Here is a 15,594-nt window from a genome sequence, read left to right on the forward strand (position 1 = left end):
GTTAGCTGAATGTTGTACTTTTTGATTGCAGCCGGCTGCCGGTCTACACAGAGTGAGACATGACTTGATTTGTGTCTCCTTCGTACAGCGAGACGCGCAGTTCGTGTGTTGGGATGTCAGTTACACTGCTCAGAAAAATTTTGCAGGACTCGGTACTCCCTACGTGTGAATGTTCCCTAGTGTCATAAAATAACAGAGATTCAATGGAAAACGGTCTGCATTAGCCCTAGTGGTCGGCCACTGATTTTATTCTTTTTCTGCTCAGGTCGACAAATAGATGGTGTCTTCAGAGTAAGGCGCTCAGTAGAGGCCTCATCCGCTATAAAGGGCATCGCTAAACAGTTAACACAATTAAGGGAGGCTGTTATAACTTGGTGTCAGACAAAGACGAATCCCACTCTTAAAATGGAACGTTTGGTGTTACATTAGTTTTACCATACAGCTAAAGAGTCTCCGTAGGATTTGTTGACAACATGAAATAATGGACCAGAGTACTCTTTCTCATTAAAATACATAGTTCTTGATTTTGAAGTTCATTCACAGACACAGCATTAAAATAACATAAAATAGAGCTAGAAGACAAATAGAAAAAAAATCATTTTGAATAGAAAAGTAAACACAACACATTTCCTTGAAATCGATCCTCTCACAAGCTTCGTATATATTGCTCGTGCATTTCCCATTGAAACTCTGTTCTGCACTTCAAGGTTTTTATTTTTATTAAGAAGTATACTGCACTATAATCCATTTTATTGGCGTTTAAAAAGCGGTAGTTATCAGTAAAAATTTGCTGAATTGATACATCAGCATTTTAAGACAGTGCTTGAATTTTGCTTTGATGAAAAAAATACAAGCAGTTAAGGAAGAGTTTTTCCAGAATATTTACTTTCGCATCAGTGTCGGTTCTAGCATGCCCTTGTAGTGAAAAGACTGCGTGTGAAAAGTTAAGAACCATTTTAGTAAGGTACTGACTGGACAATAGTGACTGGGTGTTTTCAAGCAGTGCAAACGCCCGCTGTACTGCCGTGGGACGCAGGGGAAGGCCATTGTTACGGCCACTAAAGCGTAACTTTATATTTCAATTCTAGTTTAGTTTCCGTCGGCATCTGTTCCGTCATTGGTTTTCGCTTTCCTGGTCTTAAGTGACAGCCCCATCCAAGACGCAGTACGGGACTGTTGTTTATGAGATATCTTAACAAGAAGTAGCTGAGCTGTAGAGCATACGGGTTATTCACAAGTCAGATACTATCATAGTCTGAACTGGACTTGTATTTGCTAGTTAGCATGCGCAAAATGGTGTGCCCTGAACGAGTGCGAGGAGAGACCTAGGTGGATAATCCACTGTACACTTCATGGCAATTTTATTTTATTTATTTTTTGCCGAAGTAGTGTACTGTTTTTTCTGTACGAAGAAAACCGCTAACAGCGACAACTCATTTTTAAAAATTCTTGTTTGCCTGTCCAGTATCGGTCAGCTACATCCTTCTTGAGGGTGGTACTTTCACATGTATTACATAAAAATATCATCACCTTTCATGGTATAAGACTGACTTAAATCGATGAAAAAGCTAATATTTCTATTATAAATCGATTTTAATTACTGGAAGAAACAGAAAGTGACTAGCGATTTTTTTTTAAAAAATTCTGGTTTTGTTAGTACAAATTTTTATAAAAAACCAGTTGTCACTGGAACATATTCAAGTTTCAGTATTAAATTACATGGTTCGTAAACCCATCAGATTTGTAATTTATTTAAGTTATTATCATAAACAACTGCTCCAGCGGGTAAATATTTGACATAAAATGCAGCATCGAGACACACTTGCAGAAGACATTGAGTAAGTAATGAATGCAAAAATAGCCTCCGTTCGTGTGCAGCTGCAGAAACCGTCTAAGGCAATAAAAGAAGGAACTTTGAAGGCATTTGTGGCTAAATTGGGTCCATTTCGCCAATCCTTCGTCAGGGGTTAACCGAGATTCATCGGGCATAGAGTATCATCAAAATATCTGTAACGAATTAGCTCGGGAAGTATAAGCAAACATCGCTTTCAGTGGCAATGATTCGTGTTTTACGTGGGCCGATGTGCATTTTGACCACTGTGGCCACATCTTCAGGAACAATTTGCTTAAAAGAGATGAATTCATGGAAAAGTGCGTTCCTGTTACGGGAAGTGCGTGTTTTAAAAAATTTAAAATTGGAATCGAAGTACACAAAATAAAACTGACCTTTCCAGACATTTTCACGCCACAGTTATCGGTTCTGGAACACCGTTCACCACAAATTCACATAGCTCAAGAGCATGGGAAAGATCGGTAGTGCAAAAAAAGCAAATTGCTCCTAAAGATGGATCCAGTGGGTAAAAAACATGCGTAGTGTAACACAGCAAATCACTAATATTTGGCACCAAAGTCTGTGCTCGGTACGCGTGTCTTCGAATCAGTCACCTGTAACAACGAATTATTGAAAGCATTAAACGATCGATTCGACACAGCACACGTCGTGTAAACTTGCATTGAGCCGTAACCTGCCATAAGTGCCGCAAAACAATCCGTTGCCTACTCGCGAGGAACACAGATGCGCGCGGCCGCGACGAAGCGCGTATGTGTGTGTGGGGGAATGCAGAACCGCCGATTCGCGAGCACCCGCTCGCCAGCGCGTTTGCCGCGAGAATGACGCCAGCGGGGTCCCGACCGCGCCGACTGCCCCCTCCCTCTGTCGCGGGGCCCCCTCCACCGCCCGGGGCCCGCGTGTTGGCGCCGTGGTGGGGGGCACCATCGGAACCGGGCCGCGCTCAGTGACAGCGCGGGAGGGCGCCGTGCGGCGGCTCGCGCCGTGTGCGCATCCGCCAGGAGCGCCGATGCCAGCGCTGGAGCCGCGCGACACCCTCGCGGCCGACCCCCGCCGCGCACGCTTTTCTTGTGAATGACCGAGACCCCACCCTCGCAGCACACTCACCTGGACAGCCTATTGGCTAATCGGACGTGTTCACCTTAACCGCTCGGAAAGGCCCAGCCTTTTGTCGTACTGCAACACCGCTGCCGAGGAGGGTGGGAGGGGAGGGAGGATAGCCGAGGGTGGGGGGGAGGAGGGGCGTTCGCGAGGTGGGATAGTCCGTACACCCTTCTTGCGGTGACTACTATGCGGCGGACTTTATTTAAGTGCCGACGCCGGCCGGCCCTTGGCAGTTCCGCTCACCCGTAGCTCGGTGGTGAATTGGTGATGACGTGTGTGGTTCCAGCTAGCGAGAGGTACTAGGCGCGTATATATACACCAGTTGGTATAGCTCAGTGTCAGTCGAGCGCGCAGCAGGAGCCGTAGCAGTCGTCCTCCGACCGACACCGTTGTCCGCCTCTCGTGTTATTGCACCTCCGTGTGGAGAGATGGAAGTGACGCCTTGCAGCCTGGAGGACATGTTCGCCGTCCGCGAGTCGCAGTACACGTGCACGGTGGCGAGCCGGCGCGCGCCTTCCAGAGGCGCTATCGCTGTACCGCGCCCGGCGCGCCACCCCTCGCGGCCTTCCTTCCTTTGCCGTCCGGCGCCGCCCTCCACGCCGTCGACGTCTTCGTCGTCATTGTCGCCTTCTTCTTCTTCGCCGTCATGCTCGTCGTCCAGCACGGCCAGCTTAGCGATACGTAGTAAGTCCACTTTGACGTTCGGTAACCGACTCCTCTGGTCGTTCAGCGCCGTTCGTGCATACCTACGATACGATTGTCAGTGATTTTTAAGCTATTTTTGCATAGCGCTTTTTGCTTTTGAATAGAACTAATATTTTGAAAATATTTGTCCACGATCGGATCAAACGATTAGGTGACTCGCGTTATATTATTCTAAATGTTTGCTGCGAGGTAAGGCCTGAACACTTCCCTTTCATTTTGGGCGACTATATACAAACGTACAGTAATTTTTTGTTAATCTTCCAGTGTTTATTCGGAATATAGGGGAGAACTTTCGTGTTTACTAACCAAAATTTTGCATTTTGTATGTTTTAGCGATTTTTTTATATTTTGTGCGGGGGGCTGCTGTGTTTTTGCTTTTTTCATTACTTTCGATATTTGGTAACTTTTAATTTCCTGTTCTTATGTATTAATTTAGTCTGATCGTTAACTACCGGCCCCGAACAATAAGTATGTTCTGTACGTCGTTGACTCGCCTGTTCGAGAAATGGTGTTAAAGCCCGTGTTCGATTGTCTGCTTTAGATTTTCCTTAGATTATCTAAATCGCTTAAAGCCAAGGCATTCATTGTTAATTGGAAAACTCCACGCCCGATTTCCTACGTCATCCTTGTCGACTGTGAGCTGTGATGCGACTTAAATTAAGTTGTATACGGCACAACTTACTTACTTGGGGTGGAATGCCGCATCTCAAGCTTCACTGAGCAGACGTCATCCGAAAACCTCTAGTTGTCTATTGTTTCAGTAGTCATTTTCAGACCACGATTCCGAAACTACAACATACCGGACAGCTTCAGTTGCAACCTGTGACTTAACGTATGAGGACGTTTTAGCCGATTAAAACCCTGTAATGTTAGATACTGACAGAATATCTATTCAGTGTAAAGAAAGTAACTAACTCTGAAGGTAGATAAAGGCAAAGTTGTATACTGCAGGAGACGTCAAACATTTGATTACCGGTAAGCTATTTGTGTTTCATTACTACAGTCAGGCGAATCATACGAATATTTAGTGGCAAAATGTATAGAAATCCCAAATTGAGGGACCACATAGGTATACTGATGCGAGACTGCAGATTATGTGCGAAATAGATAGCTGACGAAAAGCTTGTATGCTCCATATTAGCACACTATTGAAATATGTGGAATTCATACGAAGTTGGGGCATTATCTCCTGAAAATAAACTTTTAAAAATCCTGAAACGTGCGTTCGGAGAGGAAACTAGAAAATAAATTCAGTTCAGTGTAATAAAAGGTCTCTCGAACGGACAAGCAGAATTTCTTCTTATGCTCTCTGTGAATGGGACAGGTAAAAAAGAAATGCTCACTTCACCCAGTTCATGGTGGTTGTCTAAATATACGCGTGGGTGTTAAGATAGAACTTCGGCGCAAGAGTGATGGATGGTGTTCGGCTCTCCACGTAAGCCGTGTAATGAGACGCAGTGCTTGTTCTCGCTGCGTGTGTCGATAACGCATCAGGCGCCGCCCCGCGGTATCGCACGCACAACCACCTGTTGCTGTTTTCCCGTGTCCTTTTGCCAGGCTGCGCGGTCGAAAAGTTTCGTGCGGCCGCTGAATCATAGCGTAGACGGGTAGTTACGATCCGCGGTGAGGAATGCAGTTGACACGCGGCACAAAAATGTGCCCGGTGGCGTTGCTCTGGGTTGCGAAACCTGCCGTAGGTCATTGCGAGTGTGTGGGCCCCGCGCGGTGACGTCAGCGCCGGCACTACCTGCACGACAATGCGCGTCCCGTTACTCTGGCAGTCTCTGGTACCAATTACCAGCGAAAAGTCGGGACTCTCCACTGGTTGCTACATTTCTGCAAACCTACCGTACGCTGCGTCGTTGGAGGGTTACATAATGTACGTGTTCCGTCTCCTACGAGAATTTGTTGAAGATTTCCGTGATACACCCGCGCTGAGTAAGCAAATGTGTGTAATTATGTTTTGTATTTTCTCTATCTCTTCAATTAATCCATATTCGCAAATGTCCCAGACTTAACATTTGGTCCAATTGGAGTTCTGTAAGCTATATTCTGCGTCGGCGAATTACACTTCCTTTAGATCCTACCGATGAGTTTTAGTCTTCCCATCGCTTGTCACGAGGCTGCATTTTGTGGTCATTCTAGCTTAAATAACTCCCATGAGATGCTTTTGCATGTGATTCCAGCAAGTGATCTGCGATATTTTTCGTCTGCTTGTCGTTTACGAGTTTTGCACCAAGAGCATTTGGATACCACCCTCAATTTTATAGCCGTTTTTCTAACGACATTAGCCTAGGCTACACACCGGCGTAATGTGCGAACACTTTCAAGGGTTAAAAATGTGAATTACCTTTCCGTTTATTCCTGTTGTGAAAAGTAAAATATACATCACACTTTCTTGAAATTCATTGAACGTACATTTCGTTTTCCCCGATGTCTTTCAGTGATATATCTTTTTCTGTAAGCACGATATCTCACAGGTCTCACGTGTAGCAACGAGTGTCCCGAAACAGCGCTCCAAACCTGTTCGAATTAGAAACCGCGGGGGCCCACCCAGATTAGCCAAATCTGTGCGTCTGAGGAAGCTTTGGTGGTCCCTGCTGCTTATACTACCTGCGTCGTAGCTCCGGCGATTACTGCAGGAAGTTCTACGAAACGAATATCCCAGGATCTTTCCCGGCTTTGCTGGGTGTTTTAAATTTCTAGGTACAAGAAATCCATTCTACCTAACGAGATAGTACGTTGCCGTCAGACGAGAATGTCCCTTTTTAATTGCGTCTACATGAGTGTTTGCGAAAGGCGGCGCTTCCATTGTGGGGCACATTTGCGCGCCTGGTACCGCACGGAGCGCCTTCGCGGAAGACGCTCGTCTTCACCTGTTCTGTGTGTTTCGGCTACGGGGAAAAACCAGTCACTTATCCTTCATGTGCTCCTTTTGCTGGCTGGTATTCGAAGTCAGTTAACGAATGTTACTTCCGCAAGACGGCGCTATCTGACCACTTGCTGTTTTGCTGCCGCCTCTGTATGCACCCTTTTATTTCTGGGTCGTACACACGTAATGACGACCAATTCCGCCGCAAAGGTTCAAAGAACAAATGATTTTCTGCAGTCGTCTTTTGCGCTAAGCTGAGAGCTGCAACGACATCGTTCTTGCTCCTTAGCGAGGTGATTGTAAAATTATGGGCATATTTTGCGCTCGCGCACTGTAACTTTTGTCGAGACCAAACAGCACCTGTCATTATTCTGTAAGCACCTTTCGGATGAAACTTTTTGTTTTCTTTGTATATGAGTTTCAGATGGCTACAGTTAACGGAGGAGCTCAGTCAGGTTGGTGCCCTGTTTTGGTTTTTTTTTCTTCTTTCCTTTTTGCCTTTCTTCGTTACAGTTCCTCAGCATCACTTAATTCTTACATAATACCGAAACATATATGCAGTTCGTTGTTCTTAAGGGGCAGATACCGTCAAGAACGACAGTGATGACCAGTGCATCTCAAAGGAATATGATACCGTCTCTAGTGTCCACAACATACGTAGCCCACCTCACTGACGTGTTCGTAGTAGTATACAGAGAGATCTCATCGCTTAAAAATGGTTAGAAAATGCACAAAGATTTGCAGATACGTTGCATTTGGTGCAAAGATACTCGGACACTTTCCTGTGAATAAATGTATTGTAATACAATGCACGTACGTAGATGAAGAGGCCGTACATCTTTTCTCGACATTATCAGCCATCAGTCAAAACCTTCAGATATTTAATTGGAGTTTGGAGGGTGATTTAAAGTTCAGCAACTTCGTAAATCTAGCCATTGGCGTCAGATGTGCAATTCTCCCATGGAAAAGATCACTTACTCTTAGCGACCCATTGTTGTTTAATTCCAAGTCGGTTTATGGCAAGTTTTTGAGAAGGCTCAAAGGAGAACTGCTCTGGTTTGTTCAGTCAGCGCCACAGCATCCTAGAAGCTGTCATCAAAGTTCGGCGAAGGACGCCATGAGAAAGACATTATGCATCGCGGAGCTTTGTTCTTTAAATCTGATAGGGCCTCTCCCAGCACGAATCTGTTAACTACGTAGTACTCCCAATATACGTCCCGCGTAATGGCGAATGATAGAATTAGATGAATTCGATCATTTACAGAGGGATACGTACAATCATCCTGCCCGCAAACAATCCGGAGGGTAAGAGAGCGAGATGGGAGGTTGTTGTACGGTATGTATTACATACAGGTGGATTTTACCTCGGCAGATGCGTGGCTGAGGGCCTGCCTGCTGCTTAGCACTAGCCGGCCTCGCGTCCTGCTGCAGGTCTGGATTCTGTGCTGTAGTTTTTGGTACAGCCGCGACTCGGCGGGACGCTGCGTTGGAACCCGGCGCGCCGGCGTGATGGATGCAGCCACTTAGCAGCAATTAGAGGACGTTACAGATCACTCGCCTCGCCTAGGCTTGCTAGGGCTTCTTCCCGTACACTTCCTCCGCATGCCGATTCTCGGAACTGGCCGCGTGCCGTCTTTTTCGTGTCGGCGTCTGCTCTTGATACACGAGTGCATGAAATCCGGGACCTCACATCCCGAGCGACTGCCCCGCGATCCGTGGTAGGCAACAATGTTAACGGCGGCGGTGCAGTCATTCACGTCCGTGCCGCCGGCTCTTCCAGAGACACTACCGTTTGTGCGATGCCAAGAAGGATGCATCTCGTCGAAATAAACTTGATACCACGGAGCAGTACACGGCAGTACAGAAATTATTAAAATGACAGAACGGTTCAAACTTTCCCCAAACTTTTCGGTATTTAGCATAGTTAATTTTCACTGTTTGTCCACGATATTTTGTCGCTTTCATAGCCGGCTTTTCGATTCAGACTTCTTTAATAGATAGGCGATAAATGAAGCACACACATCAGTATCGTAGTAATATATCATGTACGAGCTGAAATGCCAATCTATGGAAAACCCATTTTCCGAGACCCATAAATTTGCCCCCTTTCAGTTAACTCACACGCTGACTTCGCGGGATATGACTTGAACGCTCGTCCTTGCTCTCACGTCTTTCCATAACTGCGCTTGACGTAACATTCAACTCTACGGTCACATTGACGACTGCTCGACCTTCGTGTCTACAATCTGAATCACTTGTTGGTACACATCACTGTTTCTACGTGCAGCATGTGACTTCACGCTAGGCGCATCAACACTTGGCGTGCATATAGTGCTTATCGGCAACCTGTCAATGCACTGCATTCTCTTTTTCTAGAAAGTATTACGACACAGTAATTCTCTAAAGTTACGACACTCGACTGAATATATCAGGGTCAGATTTATTACACAGAGAAAGATCCTACATAACTCGCCTTTCTTCGAATATCTGTTTTATTAGAGCACTCCGTTCAGTAGCGTGACAACGGTTTCGACAGCTGGCAACGTGGTTCCTAATTTTGAGTAATGGCCAGAAGCTCTGAAAACATCCAGGAGGAAGCCATATTGCTGTACGCATAAACAGACGTTGAAGCGTGTTAAGAGTAAACTTTAGGAGCCATAATTTACAGTTAAATTGGTCGTAGCGGCGCAGTTCTTTCCTTTTGCTTTTGACTCTTTCCGCCGCTCGTCTGGTCCAGCGCAGAGAAGGGCTTTTCAGGGAGCCGTTAAACTAACGGGTGGCAACGTGCTGTCTACAGGTTCCTGACTCTCTGAACTATTCCACGTCGTGCCACGGTAACTCGTTTACAGACTGTTGTCATTGCAAATCGAGGCATACAAACGAGGTGGATCTTGCAGAGAGCAAGGCAACGGCCATTCAAAATCTGTAACAAAATGCTGCTGACTACGAAGTACCTGACAGCTAAGTAATGAAATATTTTTGAAAAAATGTTCATTACTACTAGCAAAGCATTTGATTGTTATAAAAAATACACACTAGCCAACAAAATTTAACTTATTGTCTGTGTCTTCGTTGAAACGTATAATTCTGTTTTCTGCAGTACTGGACAGGAAAATGGTCGTCTAAATTCAAGTTGCTTGTTTTGTCTCATTTAGTTATTGTATCTCCAAAGAATTGTCCCTAAAAGCTTATTCATGTAATTACCCAAGTCTCCCTCTTCACAAGGTGGCACAATTTATTAGCGTTGAGGTTTGTATACGGTTGCTCGTGACTCACTGACGAATGATCGGCTACCAATGGTTCACCCATTTTCCCGGGTATGCTTATTCCATTTCCGAAATACATTACGAATTTTTATCTAGTTCTTAATAAATTGAACTTTACCATTGCCTAAGGTTCCGTCTAGGGTGAAGCTACTGCCATTTGACAGGACGTTGCGTTTCCGAGACGTAGCGTCGGGTTGAAGTTCTGTGTGACTTAGCGGCACGGCGCGTGGGCTGTCAGCAGCTGTTTGGCAGGCTCTGAGTGAGATAAGCGCCGGTGGCTCAAGTTATTTCCCAGCGGCTGAGCGTCTGCCAGGTCGCAGGCTTGCAGCCGAAAACAAGGTGCGCGTCTTGGCCGTGGACCAGGCGCCGACCATTGATTGCCTGCCCGGGGGAGGCCTGAGACTCACCGGGATTCGCGCAGGAAGCGTCTGGAGGCCGCTCTCCGGAATAAATCTCTTCCCAGAAGGCCGCCCCGCACCACTCACAGCTGTGCCGTGAGCCGTGCTCGTTTATTGCCTGACTGCCTGTACATAGATGCACCACTGAGTGTATCCACTGAAAGCCGTTGCACATTCCTCAGTGATGAACTCGAGAAAAGAAATCAGATGTGCAGTTTCGTGATCTCATAAAATGCCTAGAATTGGATTAAACGGCTAGTAAAAATCGGAAGAGCGCGTACGGTGGATCGGCGACGATAGACAAGTCTAGGTGACCAGTCAGCTCTCTTGTTGCTTCTGAGATCATCATTCTCGTAAGAAATTTCGATAGTTGTTGATCTCTTCGTCCTAAACGCATCTCTAAGAGGCGGGAATATCTCACTGCAACACACGGTGAAGATCTGGAGCCGCGTTGTAGAAATCAAGAGCACGACGCCTTTATCGACCACGACAAAGGCTTGCCATCATTTTTTGTGCTGGTCGCTGGTTCTTTCTTAAACTTCTGATGCCCCCATTTCATCCTTTGAAGTAAGAGCATTGACTTCAAAAGCTTCAAACAGACCAGAGCATACTCCTCCCTTCTCTCCCTGTAACTGGGTGCGGACTGTCGAGATATCCTTTTCACGCTGCCCCCGAGGTTTTGGTATCGTATCACGCCACAGTTCTGTGCAGACAGCACACGTCCGATCTAACGAATCTTCCCGTCAACTCGCTAATGATTCGTGTCAGTTGATGGTCTCCTATGCTGTTGCTTTTTATGTCTCATGGATACTTGACCACTGTTTTCTTCAGACGTGTCGAATAGCTAACAGGTTTCATTCCTCAAAGAACTTAATGCAGTTTGGTGGTCCAGCGTGGTATGCATTATTGTCGTATCTACTTTTGCTTTACCTGGTACATTCCATTAGGTTGCGAACGACGGTTGATTTAGAAATCTGTCTGTAGAATTTCCGTCGCCATTGTATTAGTTTGAAGATTTTGGTTACGTAAAGAGTCTTGTGAAATGCTTCGGCCTTCCTTCAATGCTGTATATAAAAAAGGGCTAAGGGAAGAAATAGAGGGAAATTTCAGTGCAGTGACTGGATGGTACTTCGTGCTCTTCGCCATTACTGTCGACGGGGAATCGACTCTGTTCAGCAAGCTAATTTCGGTTACCTGGAGACTTGCTAAGACCGAGTTGGACAGGTGGGACGCGACTACCCACGCATTCCGGCGGCGGAGATGTGTGCGGTCGTTCGGCGTGCCTTATCTCCTGCAGGTAGTATACCGACTGTCGCGACATCCTTAAGCCTCTCGGAGTGCGCATTCCACATCTGTCTTTATTGTGTCTGAGCCATCCACGATAACAACACGGCGCGTGCCTGCCGACAGATGACCACAGTGTGCCAAAATTCTGGCGTAAACACAGCGGTTGTGACACGGCGGCCTGCTGAAGTGTCGTATCCCCCCCCCGCCCCCCCCCCCTCGCCGTCTTTTTGTTACCAGTTGCCGGATAGTCATCTTGTCATCTTTTACAACGAAAATAATACTGTTGTTATTGCGTTAAAATGTATAAATTCTTTCGGCGCTATGTTCGCGTTGGTGGGGAGATTGTCTCCAATGAGCAACAATGTGTCTGAAGGGATTCATTATGAGCAGGGTTCAAGTTATCAGCCGTTGGGATTGTGTAACTCCGATGCCGAAAATTTTGCGTGGATGATGCGTGTGAATGACATGTTTGTAAACTTTGTATTTATTATAGTAAATATTTGCGTGCCGAATCGACGCTGGCTTGCAAAACAATAAATATCACTTGTGATGTACTCGCGATGATGTTTGCCTCTCCTTACGGCTGCAAAAGCTTAATATAAAAATTACGAACATGTATCTTCCGGGACGAATCAGAAACATAATACTTCCTCCTGAGGGGAAAATTCAAGCTCCCACTAACGCAAATTGACAGTCCATCTTCCCCGCACACTTTCCAGAAAAGGGTGGGGCGAAGATACTGACACTCTGTGTAGCACCAGTCACACACCGTTTAGTGGCTTGTGGAGCAGTGATGTCTGTGTAAAAGAGATATCTTGCATGCACTTGCGGAATGTCTAATTTATACATCGATATCCAGTTAAACATCGGGCTTTAGTTTTCGCAGGGCACCCCCCTGGGTATTAGTCGGCTGTATTCATCAGTTCTCTGGCGACCCTGTATTCGGGCAAGTACAACCAGCCTTAGAAGTAGGGACTTGTGGTTGTCCTGCGAGTGCCTGTACGCTCCACTGACGGACAAAAGACGTAGCTCTTCCAGCAGAAGTAGAAAACGCAGTGGCAAGGGCTGGCGTGGCGTGACTCGGCACTCCTAGCGGCTGTTCGGCGGTCCGGCTGCGGGCTGCGGGCGGCGCCGGGTTCCGGGCAGTGCGGCGCTGCGCGGCCTTGTCACAAGGCCGGCCGCGCCTAGCCTGCCCGCAACGAACGCGCCGTTTATTCTGTTTTATTTTATTGCTTTGGGCCTAAGCCCGTTTCAACAAATTTCACATAACGATACAAACAGGACGTTGATCTTACGTCATTACAAAATGTAAAATATAAAACTTCCTAGCAGATTAAAACTGTGTGCCCGAACGAGACTCGAACTCGGGACCTTTGCCTTTCGCGGGCAAGTGCTCTACCATCTGAGCTACCGAAGCACGACTCACGCCCGGTACTCACAGCTTTACTTCTGCCAGTACCTCGTCTCCTACCTTCCAATTTAATGAGGTAATTAGTCTACAAAGTACATTAGTCTGACCGTACCGTTATCATAAAAACCACAAAATTTTAACATAAAATCCAATTTAAAAACATTTGGCAACCATGCCAAAATTTTTATCTCGGAAACGGATAAAGATATCAAGAAAACAACGAGTTTTTCACTCTGCAGCGGAGTGTGCGCTGATATGAAACTTCCTGGCAGATTAAAACTGTGTGCCGGACCGAGACTCGAACTCGGGACGTTTGCCCGCGTAAGACAAAGGTTCCGAGTTCGAGTCTCGGTCCGGCACAGTTTTAATCTGCGGGGAAGTTTCATATCAAGAAAAGTTTCATGGTTCTTCGAGATAGGGATCTTAGAAGTATATCCTAAAAAATTCACCTGTTTGCTGTGCGTAGCCGTCCCAGAATCTGCCGCTCGGTTTTGGGTTTTCTCAGGAACCCTCCTTGAACTAAATGGCATCTCCGTAAGGCTCTTACACGCCGGTGATTATTTTGGAAAACCTGGAATTCTCAAGGAATTTCGTAAAATCTCAGGAATTCTGCATTTTTAACCTAGACTGAAACCGAATTTCATCGAATTTTATAAATCACCAATTTTAAAATCCTTAATATCACAAAGTGTGTTAATCGTATGAATATTAGTCCATACTAATTATCAGTGTTAAAAACTGCGGTGCCCTCCCCCCCACCATAAATTTATCTGGATTTTCTTGACACCATCTTCCTCTCGTCACACCTGGAACTATCAGGAATTTTTTCTCCTTGTTTGAGTAGCCACTCTGCCCTTGCGGCGCCCCGTAGGCGACATTTAATGCCAAAAGAATCAACCGATTTGCTCCATTTGCCTAAGCAGAAGGAAGTGTGTAATATTCAAACTTCCACCTTGTACTGTAGCATAGTTTCAATAAGACGGCCGTTCTGTTCGGTGTACAAGTCGTCCCTCGCCTAAGGCCTATCCAAAGCACTTGACCGTACCGTTCTATCCCCAACAGAACCCGAGGTATGACGCCAGAAAAAATCCTGTTTCTTTTTGGTAGTACGTGCAGAAGATTAAACTGTTGGTGTTCTGTTTTTTTTTTATTATATGAAAATATAAAGACTGAAAGCTGAAGCATAAGATTTGGTACGTAGGACATCCGCAACTGAGTGGCATGATAATTAATTTATTGATATCCGCTTCAGTTGTACTCACATTTATTCAAACCACTACCAGTGTGGGCATTTTAAAATTCCATCTTCAGGTGTATGAAATTATTATATTCGGTAACACATAACATGCGTTCTGGCCACTTAGTGCAAGAACAGCGTTTCCAGACCTCTGGCGTGGCTCTCCATACAGTAGTGGTTGGCTTTCCTACCGGCTGCCCGGTGGCGGACAGTTTCCGCCAAGACGATTTGAGTGCAGCTCTTGCACTGATAGGCCCGACCGCACGTTATGTGTTACCAAGTACAATAATTTGATACGTCTGTGGATGAGATTTTAAAATCACGAAACCGGTCGCGGTTTGAATGAATATTAATGCAACTGAAGCGGATCTCCCTAAATTAGTTAAAAGCTAAAGAGATGAAGAGGGTGGACTAGCGTGGAGACTGAAGACTGACGTGTGTGTTGGCAGGACTGTGCAGAGCTCTGGTGGTGTCCGCGTGCGTGCTGATCGTTGCCCGCCTGCCGGCCGCCATGTCCGCCCCCACGGGCAGCGCGAGGCTGAGCGAGCTGAAGCAGTCCCCGGCGCGGTGGCTGACGCCGTGCGGCGACGCGCAGCCCGACCCCAGCCCCGGCGACCTGGCGGACCAAGGCGACGCCGCCGACGCCGGCGCCTCCGGCCCCCTGGGCCACCTGCAGCTGCAGGTCGGCATCGCCTCCGACAACGCCGCCTCCTTCTTGAAGTCCTTCGTGAGTACCGAGAAGGCATGTTGTGTTCTGCACGTCTCATCCCAGCACTCGCTCTGCCGATGCCGCCGCCGCTGAGTACACCCGCCTCTAGCTCCACTGCACGCGTCGTGTCAGTTCCCCCTCTCCCTCGCGTCCCCGCAGTACACGCCACACAGTAACACTTGTCGCTGCACATAGACACGTCGACACTGTGTAATTTCCTGTGCAAACCCTTCATTTGTTCTCCTCAAACTAGTTTGGACGAATTCTTATCACCGTCAGTGGGTTCTCTTTTATTCTGTAATATATGAAGTATTGGTTCGTTACCTACTGGAACACATTAATACGAGGGAAGATAGGAAAGTAACGCAGAATAATTTTACTACCAATAAGTTTAATACATAACAAAACAAAAAGCACAAATAAACTTCTATCTTTTATCTACTTGTGTACGTAACCACTAATGTTCTGAACACATCATAGTACAAGTTTCAATATCTCCTGTTCGTAGAAGCCCGTTTGTTTGGGGTTTAGGCGTCTGCGAACTGCTGATTTCACTTCCGCATCTGTCACAAAGCGTTGGCCGACCAGTAATTTCTTCAAAAAAATGTTCAAATGTGTGTGAAATCTTATGGGACGTAACTGCTAAGGTCATCAGTCCCTAAGCTTACACACTGCTTAACCCAAATTATCCTAAGGACAAACACACACGCCCATGCCCGAGGGAAGACTCGAACCTCCGTCGGGACCAGCCGCACA

At 46.4% G+C, this 15,594-nt stretch overlaps 1 protein-coding gene across 2 annotated transcripts in view; it reads left to right on the forward strand.

Moving 5' to 3' along the window:
• Positions 1-3,162: 3,162 nt before the first annotated feature.
• LOC124612618 overlaps positions 3,163-15,594 on the forward strand; it is a 55,489-nt gene continuing 43,057 nt past the window's right edge. The window contains exons 1-2 of one of the 2 annotated variants that reach the window (XM_047140913.1): positions 3,163-3,637; positions 14,579-14,871. In XM_047140913.1, the coding sequence (XP_046996869.1) occupies positions 3,382-3,637; positions 14,579-14,871 (549 nt within the window). In that variant the 5' untranslated portion in view covers positions 3,163-3,381. The remainder of the gene's footprint in view (positions 3,638-14,578; positions 14,872-15,594) is intronic. The other variant, XM_047140914.1, reaches the window with a different exon arrangement.

Source organism: Schistocerca americana, chromosome 4 (genome assembly GCF_021461395.2).
Source record: "Schistocerca americana isolate TAMUIC-IGC-003095 chromosome 4, iqSchAmer2.1, whole genome shotgun sequence".
NCBI lineage: Eukaryota > Metazoa > Arthropoda > Insecta > Orthoptera > Acrididae > Schistocerca > Schistocerca americana.